At 34.2% G+C, this 18,570-nt stretch overlaps 1 protein-coding gene across 3 annotated transcripts in view; it reads left to right on the plus strand.

Moving 5' to 3' along the window:
* The window catches only part of SUCO (SUN domain containing ossification factor), an 86,475-nt gene that overhangs the window by 62,426 nt on the left and 5,479 nt on the right, over positions 1–18,570 (plus strand). For all 3 annotated transcript variants that reach the window (XR_012489006.1, XM_074308366.1, XM_074308367.1), the window contains 7 exons: positions 463–528; positions 2,191–2,265; positions 4,153–4,237; positions 5,203–6,384; positions 8,627–8,714; positions 13,649–13,753; positions 15,497–15,651. Coding sequence is in view for 2 of the 3 variants with exons in the window: in XM_074308366.1 (XP_074164467.1) it covers positions 463–528; positions 2,191–2,265; positions 4,153–4,237; positions 5,203–6,384; positions 8,627–8,714; positions 13,649–13,753; positions 15,497–15,651 (1,756 nt within the window). In the remaining variant the exon portion in view is untranslated. The remainder of the gene's footprint in view (positions 1–462; positions 529–2,190; positions 2,266–4,152; positions 4,238–5,202; positions 6,385–8,626; positions 8,715–13,648; positions 13,754–15,496; positions 15,652–18,570) is intronic.

The following is an 18,570-nucleotide window of genomic DNA, read 5'->3' on the forward strand; positions in this document are numbered from 1 at the left end:
TCAGTAAACTTAGATGACATCTTATTCACTTTAGGATCAAATATTCTTCTTCTCTTTGATTTTGAAATCTCTTTACAAGTTAGCTCAAACTTGCCATTCTGTCTCATATCTTCCTGATAGTTTTCTTTACCTTTATCATTCTCTCCAGTGATGTTCCCTCCCCTCATAATCATGCATTTATTTTTGTATACATTTATATATACGTGATAGAATGTTAGCTTTTTTTTTTTTTTTTTTTTAATGTTAGCCTTTTTAATCCAGGGATGGTTTGATTTTGATTTTTCTTTTTTATTCCCAGAATTTAGCACTGTATTGGCACAAAGCAAGTACTTTGGAAATATTTGTTGATTGATTTTTCCCAGTATGATGGTGTTCTCAGTTATTTTATTTTTAGTTTCTGTGTATGACAGTTGTTGGCATGATAATAATTTTTATGATGGTGAATTATTTTATTTTAAACAGATTATCCTTTGGATTATGGTACTGGGGAGGACAAATCTTCAAAAAATCTTCTTGGTTCAGCTACAAGTAAGTATTTCTCCTCTGATAACTTTGTAATGAGTGTTTCCCAAATTTTTAATTCTGTGATTCGTTTGAAAATTTCTAACATTTGCTATGACACTCTCTTGACTTCCTTATTCTGAGAACTACTCATATATCAGCACTTCTAAAAAGTTAGAATTGTCTTATGTTTTAGCTGCTTTTTTTTTAAGTTTATTTTCCAAATATATTTGGAAATTGATTTATTAGGTTAGAGAATCATAAAAGAAAGAAAAATTCGGAATAGCCTTCATTAACTTTTGCAGTGGCAGAGGCAGAGTGACAAAATGAGTATTCTAAGAATCACATGGTTTTTGGATGCTAGTAAACAATAAGTTAATTGTTAGCGATAGAGCATCCACTCTGAAGTCAGGAGGACCTGAGTTCAAATCTGGTCTCAGACACTTAACACTTCCTAACTCTGTGACCACCCTCGGCAAGTCACTTAACCCCAATTGCCTGACCCCCAACCCCCCCCCCCATCCCATTAACTGTTAGTACTTGAAGTGAATCCTAATCCATTAATCCACTGCTTGAGTAGTTTTTCAATAATCAAGTCATATCAATATTGACATTCTCACTATAACTGAAACTAGAAAACAAAAAGTATTTGACTCTAATTGGAAGGATAACTAAACTAATACAAGTGTTGGCAGAGATGGACTTTATCATTTGTTAAAAAGTAAGTAAAAGATCATTTTATGAAACACTTGATCCTTTTGTATTGCATGGTGAATATTTGGCAAAAGATCATTGTAAAGATAAGTACACTTTAGGCACCAATGTTAATTGCAAAAGAATGAGAAGATACTGGAATTTATCTATGATGATTCCAGTAAGTTCCAGTTAAAATCAATTGTTTCTTTGTTAGAGGATAAGAGAGAGAAGCTGCACAAATTGGAGAAAAGGAAAAAAATATATATTGGAAAACGTGGTTTAGGAATAAGAAACGAGAGGCCAAAGCTAAGTAGCAGCTTACATATATGTATTAAAGGAGATAATCTACTTCTTACTGTATGGTAATCATGGAATAAAATAGCAAAGCAAAAAGGACAGAGAAAATGATTATAGCAATGAGTCATTCTTGAATCATTTAATTTTAGCTGATATTAGCTATGCTTATAAGTCATAATTATAACTAATAATTCACAAAAATCTACACAGATAAGAAAGAGAATGAAAACAAGTATAGCATGCAGTTGAGATGTTGAAAATTGGATATTTTTTATTGAAGAGTTGAAAATGGATATTAATACATACTAACATATTTCTTTAAGGAGCTATAACAAGCATAAATGTCATATTCTTTCTCCCCTCTTGGTTTAAAGGAAGATGTGCAGGAGTTTATGGACATGTATTACATCAGATGAGAAATGGGGAACAGTATTTGGAGGAGTTGGGGTCAATTACAGATCCTTGATAATAACAATATTCGGGTTGGACATAGTATGATCATTTAGTGTACATCTATTATACATTTGCACCTATGGATGAATAAACTGTCCATTATCAAGTATTCTATGAATTAAGGCTCTATTGGCTAATGCTTGAATTACATGGAGATTTTTGTTGTTAAAGATTTGAAAAGCTGTTTGAAACAGTGACCCTTCATAATATTCCATAATTGAGACTAGTTTGTATTCTGTTTAGATGCCATTCTGAATATGGTAAATATTGCTGCAAATATTTTGGGAGCAAAAACTGAAGACCTTGCTGAGGCAGAAGGTATCTACTCATTTTAAAAATTTTTTCACAGGTTGGCTTCTTAAATATTATCTGTCCTATTGTTCTACCTACCTAGGATTAGATTTCAAAAAGAAAAATATATAGATAAGATACTTAAGAATATATTTTTTAGAGGTACTACAACTTCTACATTTGTAGCAGGATGCTATTAACAGAAGTGCAGTTCATTCTCTTATTAATGGCTCTTCCTTGATTACACAGATGCAGACATATAACTACATTCATGCACAACATATATATTCATTATTTGTCACTTAAGTATTCCATTTAGTAGAGTTGTTCAAATTTATTTGAATAGTCAAGAGAGAGTGATATTGATAATTTTGATTCTTCAATTGTTACTTAAACAGGTTTTCTATCTAGTGGCCTACCAAGACAGTTTAGAAATAAAATAGCTATTATTATCATCTGTTTAGGGAATCATCAGTTAGATTATTTCTCTTAATATTCTTGCCATTTAGAATCCTAGTATCTTTACAATCTAGCACCATTTTATCTTTTTCAGTATTACTTCAAAATAGATCACTTTACATTATTACACCTGCCTTTTTCCAGCCCATTCTCTAATGTGAGTTCTTCTTCCTCCCCTCTTTTTACCTCTTCAGTTGACATCCATCATTAAAACCAATTCAAAAGCTACCATCATACCTTTGAATTCTTCCTTGAACCCTATGGTTAGTGACAGCCTTTTCCTAAAGGTTCTCACATGGTATTTTATTTTGTAATTCTCTAATATACTTAATAATTTGTCTTATATCTATCTGCTTTATTGTTCCATCAGTTTATGAAAACGTAAATTCCATGTGGGCATGGACTAAGTCATTGCTTAGCTTTGTGTACTTCCAACCTCCTGATCTTTTCCTAGAGTAAAAAAATAGCTATTTAATGTTTGATATTTAAAACTCCCATGTGATTATTGCTTTGATGAACCCATGATGAGTAGTTTATAGATAATATCCTTAGCTGATACAAGTTGTAGCTTGGTGCCCGTACCTTAATCTTGTGATTTTTTTTTTTTTTTTTTTTTTTTTTTTTTTTGTCTATTTATGTGATCTGTTCAGTATTCTAGAGGTCTTTCTTTCTTTTCTGTATTTCAGAGATAGCAGTATTTTACCCAAATTGTCTGTCTGCTGCTTTTCATCCTGTTAATTAAAAAACAAAAAACTACCTTCTTTTCCAAGCTATACATGTGGTTAAAAGACTTAAGTCTTTTGCCATTTTCCTTATATAGTCTTTGGTGACCAGCAGCCTATATGTATCCACCATATTATGTCTTTTGGTTGCCCTTTACCTTGTTTGTACTTTTAACTCTTCTGTGACAACATGATCTCATGTTAATTATTGATAATGCCACAATTAAAGTCACAAGTTCATTTCCTTCTTCCCTTAAGTTCTAGAGTAGGATAGAAGACATAGAAGGAAAGTTAGAACAGTTTGTGTGTGTTACCACATTATATACTCTTGTCTTTTGCCTTAAAATGAGATTGGGGGTAGAGGGGACGTAGATATATTGAAAAATAGCACCAGTTAAATGCTTTACTCAGTTTTTATGATTATCACTTTTGGGAGAGGTGGGCAGACAGAGAAATATGATTATATATTTAGACTTATATGATACTTGTTTTGCTTTAAGTACCAGTGAATTCAGTTGGGGGGAAATGCTAAATATCATTAGGTTTTTTTTGTTAAGGTTGTCTTTTGTTAAGACAGCTGACAGTAGAATTATTGGAAGGATAGTATGCTTTACTGATAAGTATTTATTTTAATAAGAAAAGAGTTTTCTCTTAAGGTGCATATGATATAGCTGAAGAAAATATTCTATTTAATTATCTCTCAACATGAATTTGTATATTTCTTTTAAAATAGGAAATAAGAGTGTATCTGAGAATGCCCCAGCCACAACAGCCTCTCAGATGTCAGATTCAGAGCCCAGCCCCATTCCATCACCTGAGTAAGTTACACTAGTATGCTAGAATATTGAGCTCAGAAGAAGCAGCGTTAATTTGAGTGTCATTGAAATATGAAATGAGAGATTACTAGTAATTTTTTCTTTTTACTCCCTAAAACATTAAATCTTAGACTTGATTATCCCAAGCAAAAAATAAAAGGGCATTTGTTATAGGTGAATATTATAGTAGGGTGCATACAAACAAAAACCAAAAGGGGGGAGAAATGCCAGGTATACATGATTTTGATCTAAAAATAGTATTCTTAGCATTAATGATTTTCCTTAGTGCAAGTTTTTTCTTTTCTGTTGAGTATAGTTACAATTGTAGGTCAGAGGACTTGTTAAATGGTCCAGTTGTAATGAATCTAAATTGACAAATATTTATTAAATGCATTCCATGTTCCTATGGTCTATATATAGGGATATGAGAAAAATAACCTCTGGTAACTTAACGATATTCCTAAGGTATTCCAATTAACAAGCAATATGTACTCAGTTGATAAATTTTATGCTACAGATTCCTCTAAGTGTTAAGGAAATCAGAGTTAGAGTGTAGTATTCTTTAATTTAATTAGTTTTTGTATCATTATTGAAAGTATTTGAGGACTGGGGGAGGGAAGAGAATTAGAGAGGGAGTCATTACAGTAAGTCTCCCTTAGTCAGAGATTATGATTTAATATATCATCATACTATTCTTAGCCACTTGAAAAATTAGTACCTAGATTCTTATATATATATAAAACTGTTCAGCCAGTGCTATTCTACTTTGGTCCTTTAATCAAGCAATGTCTCCAAATAAAAATAATGTAATAATTTTTTGAAAACAGTATTTGAGCATTTGAAATACTCAACATGTTTAACAGATATTATGTTAAAAATATTAACTTTTAGGTAAGTGAGTGCTTATTGTGTGACTCTCAAATCCTGCAAATCTAAAGGCAATTTCTAATGGAGATGTTTATTCATAGGTTTGTAACTGCTGAAGGTCATTTACCAGATATAGAGCCACCTATCCCGGACTTTCCCAAAGAAGGCCCAATTGTACAGTTGGTCCAAGAAGAAGAGGAGGAGCCAAGCCCATCAACTGTCACTCTTTTGGGGAATGATGAGCAAGAAGAGGAGTCCCCAGCCTGGTCTGAGCTGGAGACACAAGTATACTGCAGTGAGCTCGCACCGGTATGTTGTGTCTCTAGCTTCTCAGAGTATCTGCTGCGGTGGTGTTCTGTGAGAGTTGCTCTTTCTCGTCAGCGCAGCAGAACAGTGGGAAGCGGAGACATGCGCTCTCCGGTCCCAGCCCAGAGTCCACTACCACTCTCCCCTGAGCCAGTGGAGGCTTTGCTGCCACAGCCTCCGAGTGAGCAACTAGACAGTAAGGGCATAGAGAAAGATACAGAAACTGCTGCAGGACACAACCTAAGTGGTGTTTTTCATGAGGACCTGGTCAATCATACCAGAGATGCTATTGAACTAGAGCCCAGCCACCCTCCAGCTGTGTCTCAGTCAGTCCTTTTGGATGCAACTCCAGAAATCAAGTCATCCTCAAAAGCAGAGATTCCTGACCCTATTAAGAATGAAGTAGGACAGACAGTGTCACAGCTCTTTCCTCAAGAAAGCATCATTGAAGTTTATACAGAAACAGAAAAAAAGTCTGAGGGCATTATGGCAACAGAAAAGCATGCTGTGATCCATGAAACAAATACAGTGGGTGAAGTCAGGGATAGTAGTCTTCGGGATGATTTAAGCTCAAATCCAATGATCCTGAAGCCTTCAGAGTCAGTTCTGCCGCCCGAACACACGGCCTCTATGGCAGATGGTGAAGATGAGGAAGCCAAAGTGACCACCACCACTGACACCTACAAGCCCCTCACGCCTCCCGGGGGGGAGCCTTCTTCAGTTTCTGATATGAGAGATGAAGAACAAGCGGCCGAAGATGTGCTTCTAGCTATCCCTGTGCATGGCGGATTGCAGAGGACAGCTCCTGATTTTTATGCTGAATTGCAAAATTCAACAGACCTAGGGTATGCTAATGGAAATCTCGTACATGGATCAAACCAAAAGGAATCTGTCTTCATGAGACTTAACAACCGCATTAAAGCCCTAGAGGTCAACATGTCCCTCAGTGGCCGATACCTAGAGGAACTTAGCCAAAGGTAAGATTGTTATGGATGGATTAATGCTGTCAGTTGTACCTGAAAGGCAAGGACTTGGGATATCCTTAGGATATTCAAGAAAGAAATATTATAGGTCAGAATTCAATTAATTCTTTATTATAATGGTATCTGTCAACATTTACCTAGAGAGTTTAAATACATACACATATACTTTCTTTCTTTTCCTTTCTGTATGTATGTGGCTCTGGCTCTGTCTCTCTCTCTCTGAATGATAGATGAAAATGAAGTAATATCCTTTTATTTCTTGGTAAGTTTTAATTGTGGAACTTCAACCACAGCTAAACTTATTTGAGGGTGTCAAGTTTGAATTGTTTCACTTCTCCTCTCTTGTCTTAAAGTAGTCCAACTGTGGACTATTATTGTATGAGGGGCAAAAAAGGAAAAGTAAATGCTTAAGCTCAGATTGGCTATTTTCCACTGGGGAATGGCTTAAGTGAGATTTTAAGTTATTTATGAATAATTGAATCCTTGATATCAAACTGTCCTAAGTTACCTTCTATGGATATGTTGCAAGAGTTTTATGATTTTAATCTTAATTTTATCTTGGCATTGGAAATCATAATTAAACCATTTATTGACCATTTGAAAGAAACTTACTATGAAGATAAATGAGTTAATCCTCTATTCTTAGTAAACACTAGATAGCCAGATTATAAAGGGAATACTTAACTTTTAAAAATTCATCTTTTTTTTTTTTTTTTTTTTAACATTCACCTGAATTTCTCTTCTCAACCTGAGAAAAGAGAAGGAAAAAAAGTTCATGAAAACCAATCATCAGATCAGAAATGCCAGATATTAATGTGAAAGAGATAACCTTCTTGATGTCTTTTCTTTGGAGACAGACTTATTCATGGATAGCACACTGGAGACCTAAGTTATCCTGCCTCATACACTTACAAACTGTAGTAAATTTAAGTAGGTTACATGATTGCTCTTAGCCTCAAATTCCTCATCTATAAAATATGGATAATGTTTTATTATATTACATATTTTTATATATTACAGTACTGGCTCTTTATATGATTTTTCCCAATCATGGGAAATGAGCAAATTTAGCTCCCACCTTTCTTTGGAAAGACAGAATAATGAGTTCAGAATTGTTATCTGTTAGATGTATATGAATTATTTGTCTTTGTATTTATAAGGAAAACTCACAAGTTGGGGACTGAGTATATAAAGAAATAATTGTTTATATAAAAGCAACTAACATTAAGAAAACATAATCTCCTATGTACATGGCATTGTTAACATGGGATTCAAGGCAAAGCTTAATGCTAACTTTTAAATAATAATTGTGAATGTGCTGTATTCTTTCATCACCTTGCTCCCCACTATTGTTCTTTTCTAATTTGTGTGGCCAGACATCTGCATCCAGAGAGAAAACTATGGAGACTGAATGTGGATCAAAGCATACTATTTTCACCATTTTTTGTTTTTTCTTTCTATGATTTTTTCCTTTTGTTTGGATTTTTCTTTCACATCATGATTTTAAGGAAATATGTTTAAAATGATTGTATACGTATAACTATATTAGATTGCTTCCTATGTTGGGTGGGAGGGAGAAAAAAATGAATATTGAAAACAATCTTTACATGTAATTAGAAAAATAAAATTCCAAAAATGTGGCCAGAGCAACAGACAGAATTCTTGATACATATTTGTTGACAGATACATGAAAATTCAGTTTTGGATATGACCAACATTCCTTCTTCCCATGTTTGAAAAGTTAATTTCTGACCAAAATATCTCATGCTATGGGAAATACTAGAATTGAGCCATTGAAGAAGGGTAGGATTTCAGTATACCAAGTATACCAAGTATACCAAGAAAAAGAAAAATTATATTGAGTGAAACCCCAGTAGTCACTTCTTTCTCATTTCTTAGTTTCCTTCTGAGTTTCAAAATCTTCTTTCCTTGTCTCTCATTACCTGTCCAGCATACCCTGCAAATAAATTTCAGATAAAATTGTAGACCACTGAGGAGTATGATATTATCACCATTACTAAATATATCATTAGATCCCCCAGGACCATTTTTCTTTATATTTGTAAGGAGTTTTATAAATTATCAGTTAGTGAAACAAAGAATTATTATAGATGGAGAAAATTAATGAAGGAGTTGAAACGCAAGAATAAAATTCTCCAAAGTAGAGGTTTTGTGTAATGATAAGTAAATTAGGGAAAAATGGAAAATAACTCAAAAGAGTGTATTCATTTCACAGGTATCGAAAACAGATGGAAGAAATGCAAAAGGCCTTCAATAAAACTATAATAAAACTTCAGAACACTTCTCGAATAGCAGAAGAACAGGTAAATAGTCTTTCTAGTCACTGTACTTTTTAAAAATAAGCTTCTCCAAATAATCATTAGGGCATTATATTTTCTGCTAGTTTAAGGCTTCTATTTAATGTTGATGTATTTTGTTGTTGGTAGACTATATGTGGCTGTCAACATTAAGAATTTCTTTCAATGTAGTATCTTTATAATCTTGATAAAGAGCATTTGAATACTGATTATGACTAAAAATAATTGGTTTGGGTCTTTTTAAAATTTTTTAAAATTAACATTTTCAATTTGATATCTTAGAATACAGCAAGATGAGAGAACAAAATTTTATTTGGGAAAATATACAGAATAATGGTGCAATCAGTATATTTGGTGGTTAGCAAAGCTAATTGAAATTTTTAAAGGGAATGCTGCTTATTATACCATTATATTAGGTTCTCTACAGCATTGGCATGGTTTATGGAAGTTAGCAGCTTCTGGATGCTAAACTTTTCCCTGACCTAACCCAAAGAGAATAGTTAAATTTAGTAAAAGGCAATGATCTTTCCCCTCTTAGAGGTAGAAATATTGTGAAAATTTGATATAATCATAACATTTCCTCCCCTCCCAATTATTGGATCCCAGTAGTGCTGCTTGATAAACTTGATGCATTTTTTTTTTCCAGTCTCAATTTTAATTAAAAATGGAGTGAACTGGTAAAAAAAATTATTTCAGTTAAACCAGATAAGAAAGTGTAGAATTATATATATAAATCTGTTCTTCCTATCATAAGCATCTGTAGAACCAGGGTTCTTAACCTTAAACATGTCTAAGTTCAATTTAACGTGTCATTAAATTCCTAGTAAGTTCTAGCACAGGAGATAAAAATTAGACATGCCTTCACATATTACTAGTTGAACATTTGAGTTAATACTTTAAGAAGTATGAGATACACCTGGATTCATTCACTCAAGTCTTTGAGATTTTTGTGTTTCACTAGAAATACAAATACAAATGAGAGGGGGATCAAAGAGGCAAGTTCAGGGTGAAGATGAGAGGTGCATCAGGGCTGCTGCTGGCAGAGTGAGCCCTTTCATTCTCTGAAACTGAAACAAAGGAGAGAACAGGAAATGATATCCTGGTTATTTGAAATGTGAAATTGGAGAGTAGAAGTAGTTCATGACTCATGGCCTCACTTCTTCTTTTTTTTTTTTTTTTCCAGTTAAATATAAGGCAAGGCACTCTTTGCAGATGATATGGTATACTTAGAAAACCCCAGAGATTCTAATAAAAAGTTATTAGAAATAATTCACAACTTTAGCAAAGTTGCTGGATACAAAATCCACATAAATCCTTAGCATTTTTATACATCACCAACAAAATGCAACAGCAAGAGATACAAAGAGAAATTCCATTCCAAACAGATGTCGAGAGTATAAAATATTTGGGAATCCATCTACCAAAGAAAAGTCAGGAATTATATGAGCAAAATTACAAAACACTTGCCACAAAAATAAAGTCAAATTTAAATAATTGGAAAGACAATCAGTGTTCGTGGATAGGCCGAGCGAATATAATAAAGATGACAATACTCCCCAAACTAATCTATTTATTTAGTGCTATACCAATCAGACTCCCAAGAAACTATTTTAATGACCTAGAAAAAATAACAACAAAATTCATATAAAAGAATAAAAGGTCGAGAATTTCAAGGGAATTAATGGAAAAAAAAGTCAGATGGAGGTGGTCTAGGTGTACCTGATCTAAAGCTATGTTATATAGCAGCAGTCACCAAAACCATTTGGTATTGGCTAAGAAATAAGACTAGTTGATCAGTGGAATAGGTTAGGTCCAAAGGACAAAATAGGGTACAACTATAGCAATCTAGTGCTGTTGGGAAAACTGGAAATTAGTATGGCAGAAATTAGATATGGATCCACACTTAACACCATATACCAAGAATCAAAATGGGTCCATGATTTAGGCATAAAAAAATGAGATCATAAATAGATTAGAGGAACAGAGGATAGTCTACATCTCAGACCTGTGGAGGAGGAAGGAATTTATGACCAGAGGAGAACTAGAGATCATTATTGATCACAAAATAGAAGATTTTGATTACATCAAACTAAAAAGTTTCTGTACAAACAGTACTAATGCAAACAAGATTAGAAGGGAAGTAATAAATTGGGAAAATATTTTTACAATTAAAGGTTCTGATAAAGGTCTCATTTCCAAAATATTTAGAGAACTGACCCTAATTTGAAAGAAATCAAACCATTCTCCAATTGATAAATGGTCAAAGGATATGAACAGACAATTATCAGATGATGAAATTGAAACTATATCCATTCATATGAAAGAGTGTTCCAAATCATTACTAATCAGAGAAATGAAAATTAAGACAACTTTGAGATACCACTACACGCCTGTCAGATTGGCTAAGATGACAGGAACAAAAAATGATGAATGTTGGAAGGGATGTGGGAAAACTGGAACACTGATGCATTGTTGGTGGAGTTGTGAAAGAATCCAATCATTCTGGAGAGCAATTTGGAACTATGCCCAAAAAGTTATCAAAATCAAAATTTGATCCAGCAGTGCTGCTATTGGGCTTATACCCCAAAGAAATACTAAAGAGGGGAAAGGGACCTGTATGTGACAAAATGTTTGTGGCAGCTCTTTTCATAGTGGCTAGAAACTGGAAGATAAATGGATGTCCATCAATTGGAGAATGGTTGGATAAATTATGGTATATGAAGGTTATGGAATATTATTGCTCTGTAAGAAATGACCAGCAGGATCAATTCAGAAAGGCTTGGAGAGACTTACATGAACGGATGCTGAGTGAAATGAGCAGAACCAGAAGATCACTATACACTTCAACAATAATACCATATGAAGATATATTCTGATGGAAGTGGATATCTTCAACATAAAGAAGATCCAACTCACTTCCAGTTGATCAATGATGGACAGAAACAACTACACCCAAAGAAGGAACACTGGGAAGTGAATGTAAATTGTTAGCACTACTGTCTTTCTACCCAGGTTACTTACACCTTCGGAATCTAATACTTAACGTACAACAAGAAAATTGGATTTACACACATATATTGTATCTTGGTTATAATGTAATACATGTAAAATGTATGGGATTGCCTGTCATCTAGGGGAGGGAATAGAGGGAGGGAGGGGAAAATTTGGAAAAATGAATAAACAAGGGATAATGTTATTAAAAAAAAAAAATATATATATATATATATATATATATATATATATATATATATATATATATATATATATATATATATATATATATATATAAGGTAAGGTCTGCTGAGAAGGAATGGGAAGGGAGGGTATTTAGGTGGTTCAAGAGAAGAGGTTTGGAACAGATTCTGCAGAGAATCAGAGGGAAGAGGAAAATCAATTGTCATGAGAGATCACAAGATCATATATTTAGAGTTGAAAGGGACCTTACAATGCCATCAAGTCTAGTTCCCCTCTCTTTACAGATAAGGAAACGGGGGTAGAGAAAATGTGACAATGACACAAAATAGCTAATAACTGCAAATTAAGACTTGAACCCAGATCTTGCTAATTCCAGATTCTCTAGCTATTTATTACACCCTGGTGCCTAGTTGAATTTGGAAAATACAAAAACAAGACAAGTGTGAGTTTTAATAGAGGCTATTAAATTTTATCTTAAAACAAATACATTTAAAGAATTTAAAATTTACCAGACTTCATTTAGTATGATGAATGGATAAAATATTGCAAATTTATATCAATTGATATTTTTTAAAATGTTTTCATTTTTAAAATACATACAGTTTTCAACATTAACTTTAGTAAAATCTTGCGTTCCAAATTTTTCTTCTTCCTCCCCTCACTTAGCAAGTAATCTAGTGTAGCTAAGAACCTGTGTAATTCTTCTAAAAATATTCTGCATAGGAGAAATCAGATCAAAAAGGGGGGGAAAATGAGATAAAAACTAAGCAAACAACAAAAAAAGTGAAAATATTAGGTTGTGACTCAAATTCAGTCCCCATAGCCCTCTTTCTCACTGCACATGAGTCTTTCTCGATGGAGAAAAGTCTATTAGTATTGGTCTGACTTGTCTCCTTATTGAAAAAATCCAAGTCCATCACAGTTGATCATTACATAATCTTGTTGCTATGTACAATGTTCTCTTGGTTCTACTCATTTCATTTAGCATCAGTTCATATAAATCTCTCCAGTCTTTTTTGATATTATCCTGCTGGTTGGTTGGTATGAAACAATAATATTCCATTAACATTCATAACATAACTTAGCCATTCCTCAACTGATGGCATCCACCCAATTTCCAGTTCCTTGCCACTATAAAAAGGGCTGCTACACTTCTGCACATGTGAGTCCTTTCCCCTTTTTTATGATTTCTTTGGGATCCAGACCCAGTAGAAATACTGCTGAATCAAAGGGTATGCACAGTTTGATAACCCTTTGTACATAATTCCAAATTGCTCTCCAGAATGGTTAGATTCACAACTCCAACAGCAATGTATGAGTGCTCCAGTTTTCCTACATCCCCTCAAACATTAATCGTCTTTTCTTGTCATTTTAGTCAATCTGAGAGGTGTGTGGTGGTACCTCAGAGTTACCTTAATTTGTATTTCTCTAATTTGTAATGATTTAGAGCATTTTTTCATATGACTAGAAATGGTTTGAATTTCTTCATCTGAAAATTGGTTGTAACCTTTGACCAGTTACGATTGGCATATATATATATATTTTTTTAAAGAAATTATCTTCCCAGAGAATATGTTTCCTTGTATTTGGGGTTATTGTTATTTTATAGCCATAATTCTTTAATTCACAATTCACAAAATGATTTCTAATACTTGTTAAGTTTTTAATTTTATATATTATATTCATATTCCAGTTGTATTCCCACAAATTTAACTCAAAACAAAAATGTCCATTCCTTTTAACAGGATCAGCGGCAAACTGAAGCTATCCAGTTGCTGCAGGCACAGCTGACCAACATGACACAGCTAGTTTCTAATTTATCCACAACAGTAGCAGAATTAAAACGTGAGGTAATTATTAATATGGTGAGACAATCCATGCTGAAAATCGTTGTAAAGATGAAAATCAAAGAATTAGAAAACTTTTTAGAAATCAGTTATCTGGTGGGATAAATGGTATTTAAAACTTTTTAATGCTCTTTTTTAGCTTTTTCGCATTCTTATAATCCAAATCTTAGCAAATATTTAGCTAATGAGCTTTTATAATTTTATAATTTGTGTTCACTTCAAATGAACTTTTAAATCTAACATCACTACTACATTTGGTTTCCAAAATAAAGGATATTTCATTTCTTTAACTTTGACATGTCCCCAAATAATCCTAGACAACTCCAAAATAATCTCCCTCTCCTTTTTTTTTTTTTTTTCCATTTGTCAACCTACTTAATTATTCACTGTTGAACCTGGATTCAGTTGCATTATCAACTAAAATCTCCTTTAGCCTGTCTGGGTTGTGATTAAACAGGACTCCTCTGTGTTCCCCGTCTTGTGTTCTTGGATTGTTGTGCATTTCACACATGCTGCCAGCTTCAGTCCCATCCTCTTCAAAACTTCCTCCTCCTTTTCCCTGTACCCACCACCCACCTCCCTCACCCCCTAGGGATGGGGGCGAAGAATGCTCCTTCCACAAAGCCCAGCAGATCTCTTCTGGCTCTTCCCTCAGTCCTTATCAGGCAGCAAGCTGTTGCTTCATTTTTGTATCCCTGGTGTCTTTTACCTAAGTACCTTGTGTTTAGCTATGAAATCATTTTTTAAATTAATAAAATACTTCCTCTTCTCCTTCCCCGTTCCCCCTACCAAAAGCAATACCTACTAAAACAGTTCTGTGAGGTGCTGCACTATTAGCACACTAATGTGGATCCCAGCATTCTTTACTTCACAGCCTAACAGATTGGACTGAGCACTGTGAGGTTGAATGTCTTGTTGAGGTCACAGAGGCAGGACTCAAACCTAGCCCTTGACTCAGAGGCTAGTTTTTATATCCACTAACCATGCCACCTCCCCTTTTTTTGTTGTTGTTGGTTGTTGTTTAAAGAACATGTTACTTTTACTGAAAAATAAATTTCAATGAAACATAATTTATCACTTAACTACTGGTCACAATATTAAACACTGCTCAGGAACTAATACATTGTTTTTCTGATGTGTAGTGCATTGCGCTACATACAGGGATCTGGAAGACTTTGAGTTTTAAGTGCTCTCTATCCAAAAGCAATTACTTTATCTCTTAAGATCCTCCTCTTCTCTTTAGAATGGGGATGGTAGCATTAGCACTTATGTCAGAGGGGAGCTATAAACCTTAAATGAAGTAGTATGGATGCAAAATGATTTGTAAACTAGGAGATTATAACTGTCTTTAAATATGTGTATGTGTACTATACGTATACTATATATCAATATAGCCATATCTATATCTATATTACATATAGATATTTTACAACTAGATCACATTGTCATTACTTAGATATTTAACATTTGAGAACTACAAGTATGTAATATTTTAAGTAATTTTTACCAGTTCTTTTTAAATGTTTCAGTTCAGTTAAGTGCTGAGATACTAAATGAATATTAAGGAAAAGTAGATTTTCAGAGAAGTACTTGCCCTTCATCTTAAATATTTGTTCTGTTCCCCAAGTAGACTGTGTGTGTGTGTGTGTGTAAATGTACTTGTGCATGTGTATACACACATACACACATTTTTTTTCCCCTCTAGTGTGACTGATTTATAAAACATATTTTATTACCCTTCTCCAGGTTTCAGATCGACAAAGCTATCTTGTGATTTCTTTGGTTTTGTGTGTCATCTTGGGACTAATGCTTTGTATGCAGCGGTGTAGGAATACTTCTCAGTTTGATGGAGATTATATTTCAAAGCTTCCTAAAAATAATCATTATCCCAGTCCTAAAAGGTATAGTGGCTTTATGTCTTATTTTGTTTTTGTTTTGCACTGTTTAACACACTTTGGCTCTAGTAATATGCATAGAGAAGACAGATACTGGCCTTAGAATCAATAATTCCTGGGTTCATATCCTGGCTCACAGACACTTAACTTTGCGGTGGAAGGCAAGACATAGAACTTCTAGTGGGTTTCAGTTTTCTCTGTCTTAACAATATTCTAATTTTCTTTCTAATATGAATTGAATGACTTGTTTGAAATTATTATTAATTTTTTTTAGGAGAGGGTTCCCTATTAACTTCCTAGTTCTTCCCTATATTCTGTTCAAATGAAATTGAAGGGGAAAAATGGTATTCCATATCCTTTTTGAAGTCCTGTAAATTCAGTTGTCCTATTCTCAGTGCCAGCACTTTTAGATAGCCTTGTACTTGGCTACCTTAATTTTGATTCTGCCTCCTCTACTTGATTAGAGCACTGGAGATAAAACTAAAAGTCTTTTTTTCTTTACTTTTTCAGTCATCTATGTATATATAACAATTGACTATATGAATAAATTGAATTGACCAATACTAAATTTAACCTATGCCTGCCTCAATTTCCTTATTCTCAAAATGGAAATAATAATAATACCTACTTTCCAGGGTGGTTGTGAGAATAAAGTGAAATAATATTTGTAAAATACTTTAAAAACCTTACAACTTATATAAATGCCATCTGTCTTTTATCATTGTAATTGTTATTTTTTCACAATCCCAGCCCCTCTGATATTGGAAGGGAAATCATATTGTTTCTCTTCCTTCACTTAATAATTTTTCTTCTTTTGAAGTCCTTGAAATTTGAATTTTTCACCTAATAAAAATTATATAGCTATAATAAAGTGATCTCCAGGTTATTCTTTTTCTTAAGTTCAGTATCTCTTTCATTACCTTACTCTCATACCCTACCCCTTATACTAGGAGATTTTAAGATTTATATAGAATGCTCCTTAAATTCCTTAATCTCCTATTTTCTCTACCTTCTTAATTCCTTGAGCTACTCCTTCACTGTACCTTAAAGGCCCATGAAGTACACTGTTTCCATGATCCATAAGTATTTGACTTCTCTGATTAGAAAATCTTATAGTTCTGTTTGACCATAAACTTTTATAAATCCACTTATCCCTATGCTTTGCTTCTTACATACCTATTTATCATCTTCAAAGAGATTTCCATTGCCTCCACCCCTTAGTTCTTCTTCAGGTTCTGCTCCAGTTTCAATTTCCTTCTGTTCCAGTCTCTAATTTCAAACCAGTAGTCATTTCAATTCTTAACTTCCCTCTGCTTTTGAGTTCCTTGCCATATTGTCTTATCATTGTCATCCTCATCCTTTTTACAAACCTTAGTCTTGAGTTATTTTCATCATCTACCTCCTCTAGTCTTACTTAGAGCTGCTGAACAAAGCTGAAAGAAGATCCACATATATACTACAAGAATACTTTACAATGTTATTTTATTTGTAACAAACCTTTACTATCTTTTTATTCCTCCCTAATTGGTTCCCTAGCTTATTACCTCTCTCTCCCTCTCTTTCCCTCTCTATCTCTTTCCCTCTCTTCCCCCCTCCCTCTCCCTCCCTCCCTCTCTCCCTCTCTCCATCTCTCTCCCCCCCCCCTCTCTCTCTCTCTCTCTCTCTCCCTCCCTCCCTCCCTCCCTCCCTCTCTCTCTCTCTCTCTCTCTCTCTCTCTCTCTCTCTCCCCCCCCCCCTCTCTCTCTCTCCCCCCCCTCTCTCTCTCTCTCCCCCCTCTCTCTCTCTGTTTGTGTGTGTATGTCTCTCTCTCTCTCTCTCTCTCTCTCTCTCTCTCTCTCTCTCTCTCTCTCCCTCTCTCCCTCTCTCCCTCTCTCTCCCCCCTAAAATGCTATATCAGATGATTTTTTTTCTTTGTCTATCTATACTATTTGATATTCTCTTCTTTTAGATCATTTTTAATTTATGTGTTTCATCATACTCCCCTTTTCAGATTAGTCTCCTAATTTATCTCTTCTCTGTCATCTTTGCTGGCTCTTTGCATGCTCACTGTCTTCATTCCACTCCCCAACTTCAATGTTCACAGTCCTGGATCCTCTTCTTAGGAGAAGAGAAAATTATCTTTTACTACGTTATCATCTCCATGTTAAATATTAAGTTAAATTTAAATATTTCATCTGAATGGATGACTTCCATATTTCTATGTTCATTCTCCTTCAAGCTTCAATCTTGGCCCACTAATTGCCTGTTTCAAGATAGATGTCCTGCCAATATTTTAAAATTGAGGTATCTAAAATTGCATTTATCATCTTCCTCACAGAAAGTCTACTTTTCTAGATTTCTTATTTCTATCTACACATTGCCATCCTCGCAGGGTCTCAGATTTGTAACCTGAACTCGCCTTAATCTGCCTCATTGAACATATGACTACCAAATATTGGCATTTTCACCTTACAGCATCTCTAATATCCAACCCTTTCTCTCTAATTAACATAGCTACCCCCTTTATTTGGATCTTCTTCATCTCTCTTGTAGGTTATTACAACTGTTTCCCCCTTGGTCTTCCTGATTTGTCTTACTAATAAAGTCCATACCTATATAATGTGCACTTTGTTTTTCACTCATGACAGTTCATCTCCTGTCTTCTTTCCAGGGCCCCATCCCTCATTCCTTGATTTCACTCCCTTCTTAACGTCTGCTTCACAGTCCCTCTCTTTCTTTAAAAACTCAGGCAGTGTTCTACATAAAGACTTTTCTGATTTTCCCTCACCTACTATCTCCCAAACTATTACTCTGTGTGTGTGTGCATGCAGATAGAACTATATTTATACCATTTATATTTTTGTATGTGTTTGTCTCCCTTAATAGAATGTAAGAAAGGATTGTTTCATTTTGTGTGCTTAAATCCCTAGCACATAGGACAGGCAT

The sequence above is a fragment of the Sminthopsis crassicaudata genome, chromosome 4, assembly GCF_048593235.1.
Source record: "Sminthopsis crassicaudata isolate SCR6 chromosome 4, ASM4859323v1, whole genome shotgun sequence".
Taxonomy (NCBI): Eukaryota; Metazoa; Chordata; class Mammalia; order Dasyuromorphia; family Dasyuridae; genus Sminthopsis; species Sminthopsis crassicaudata.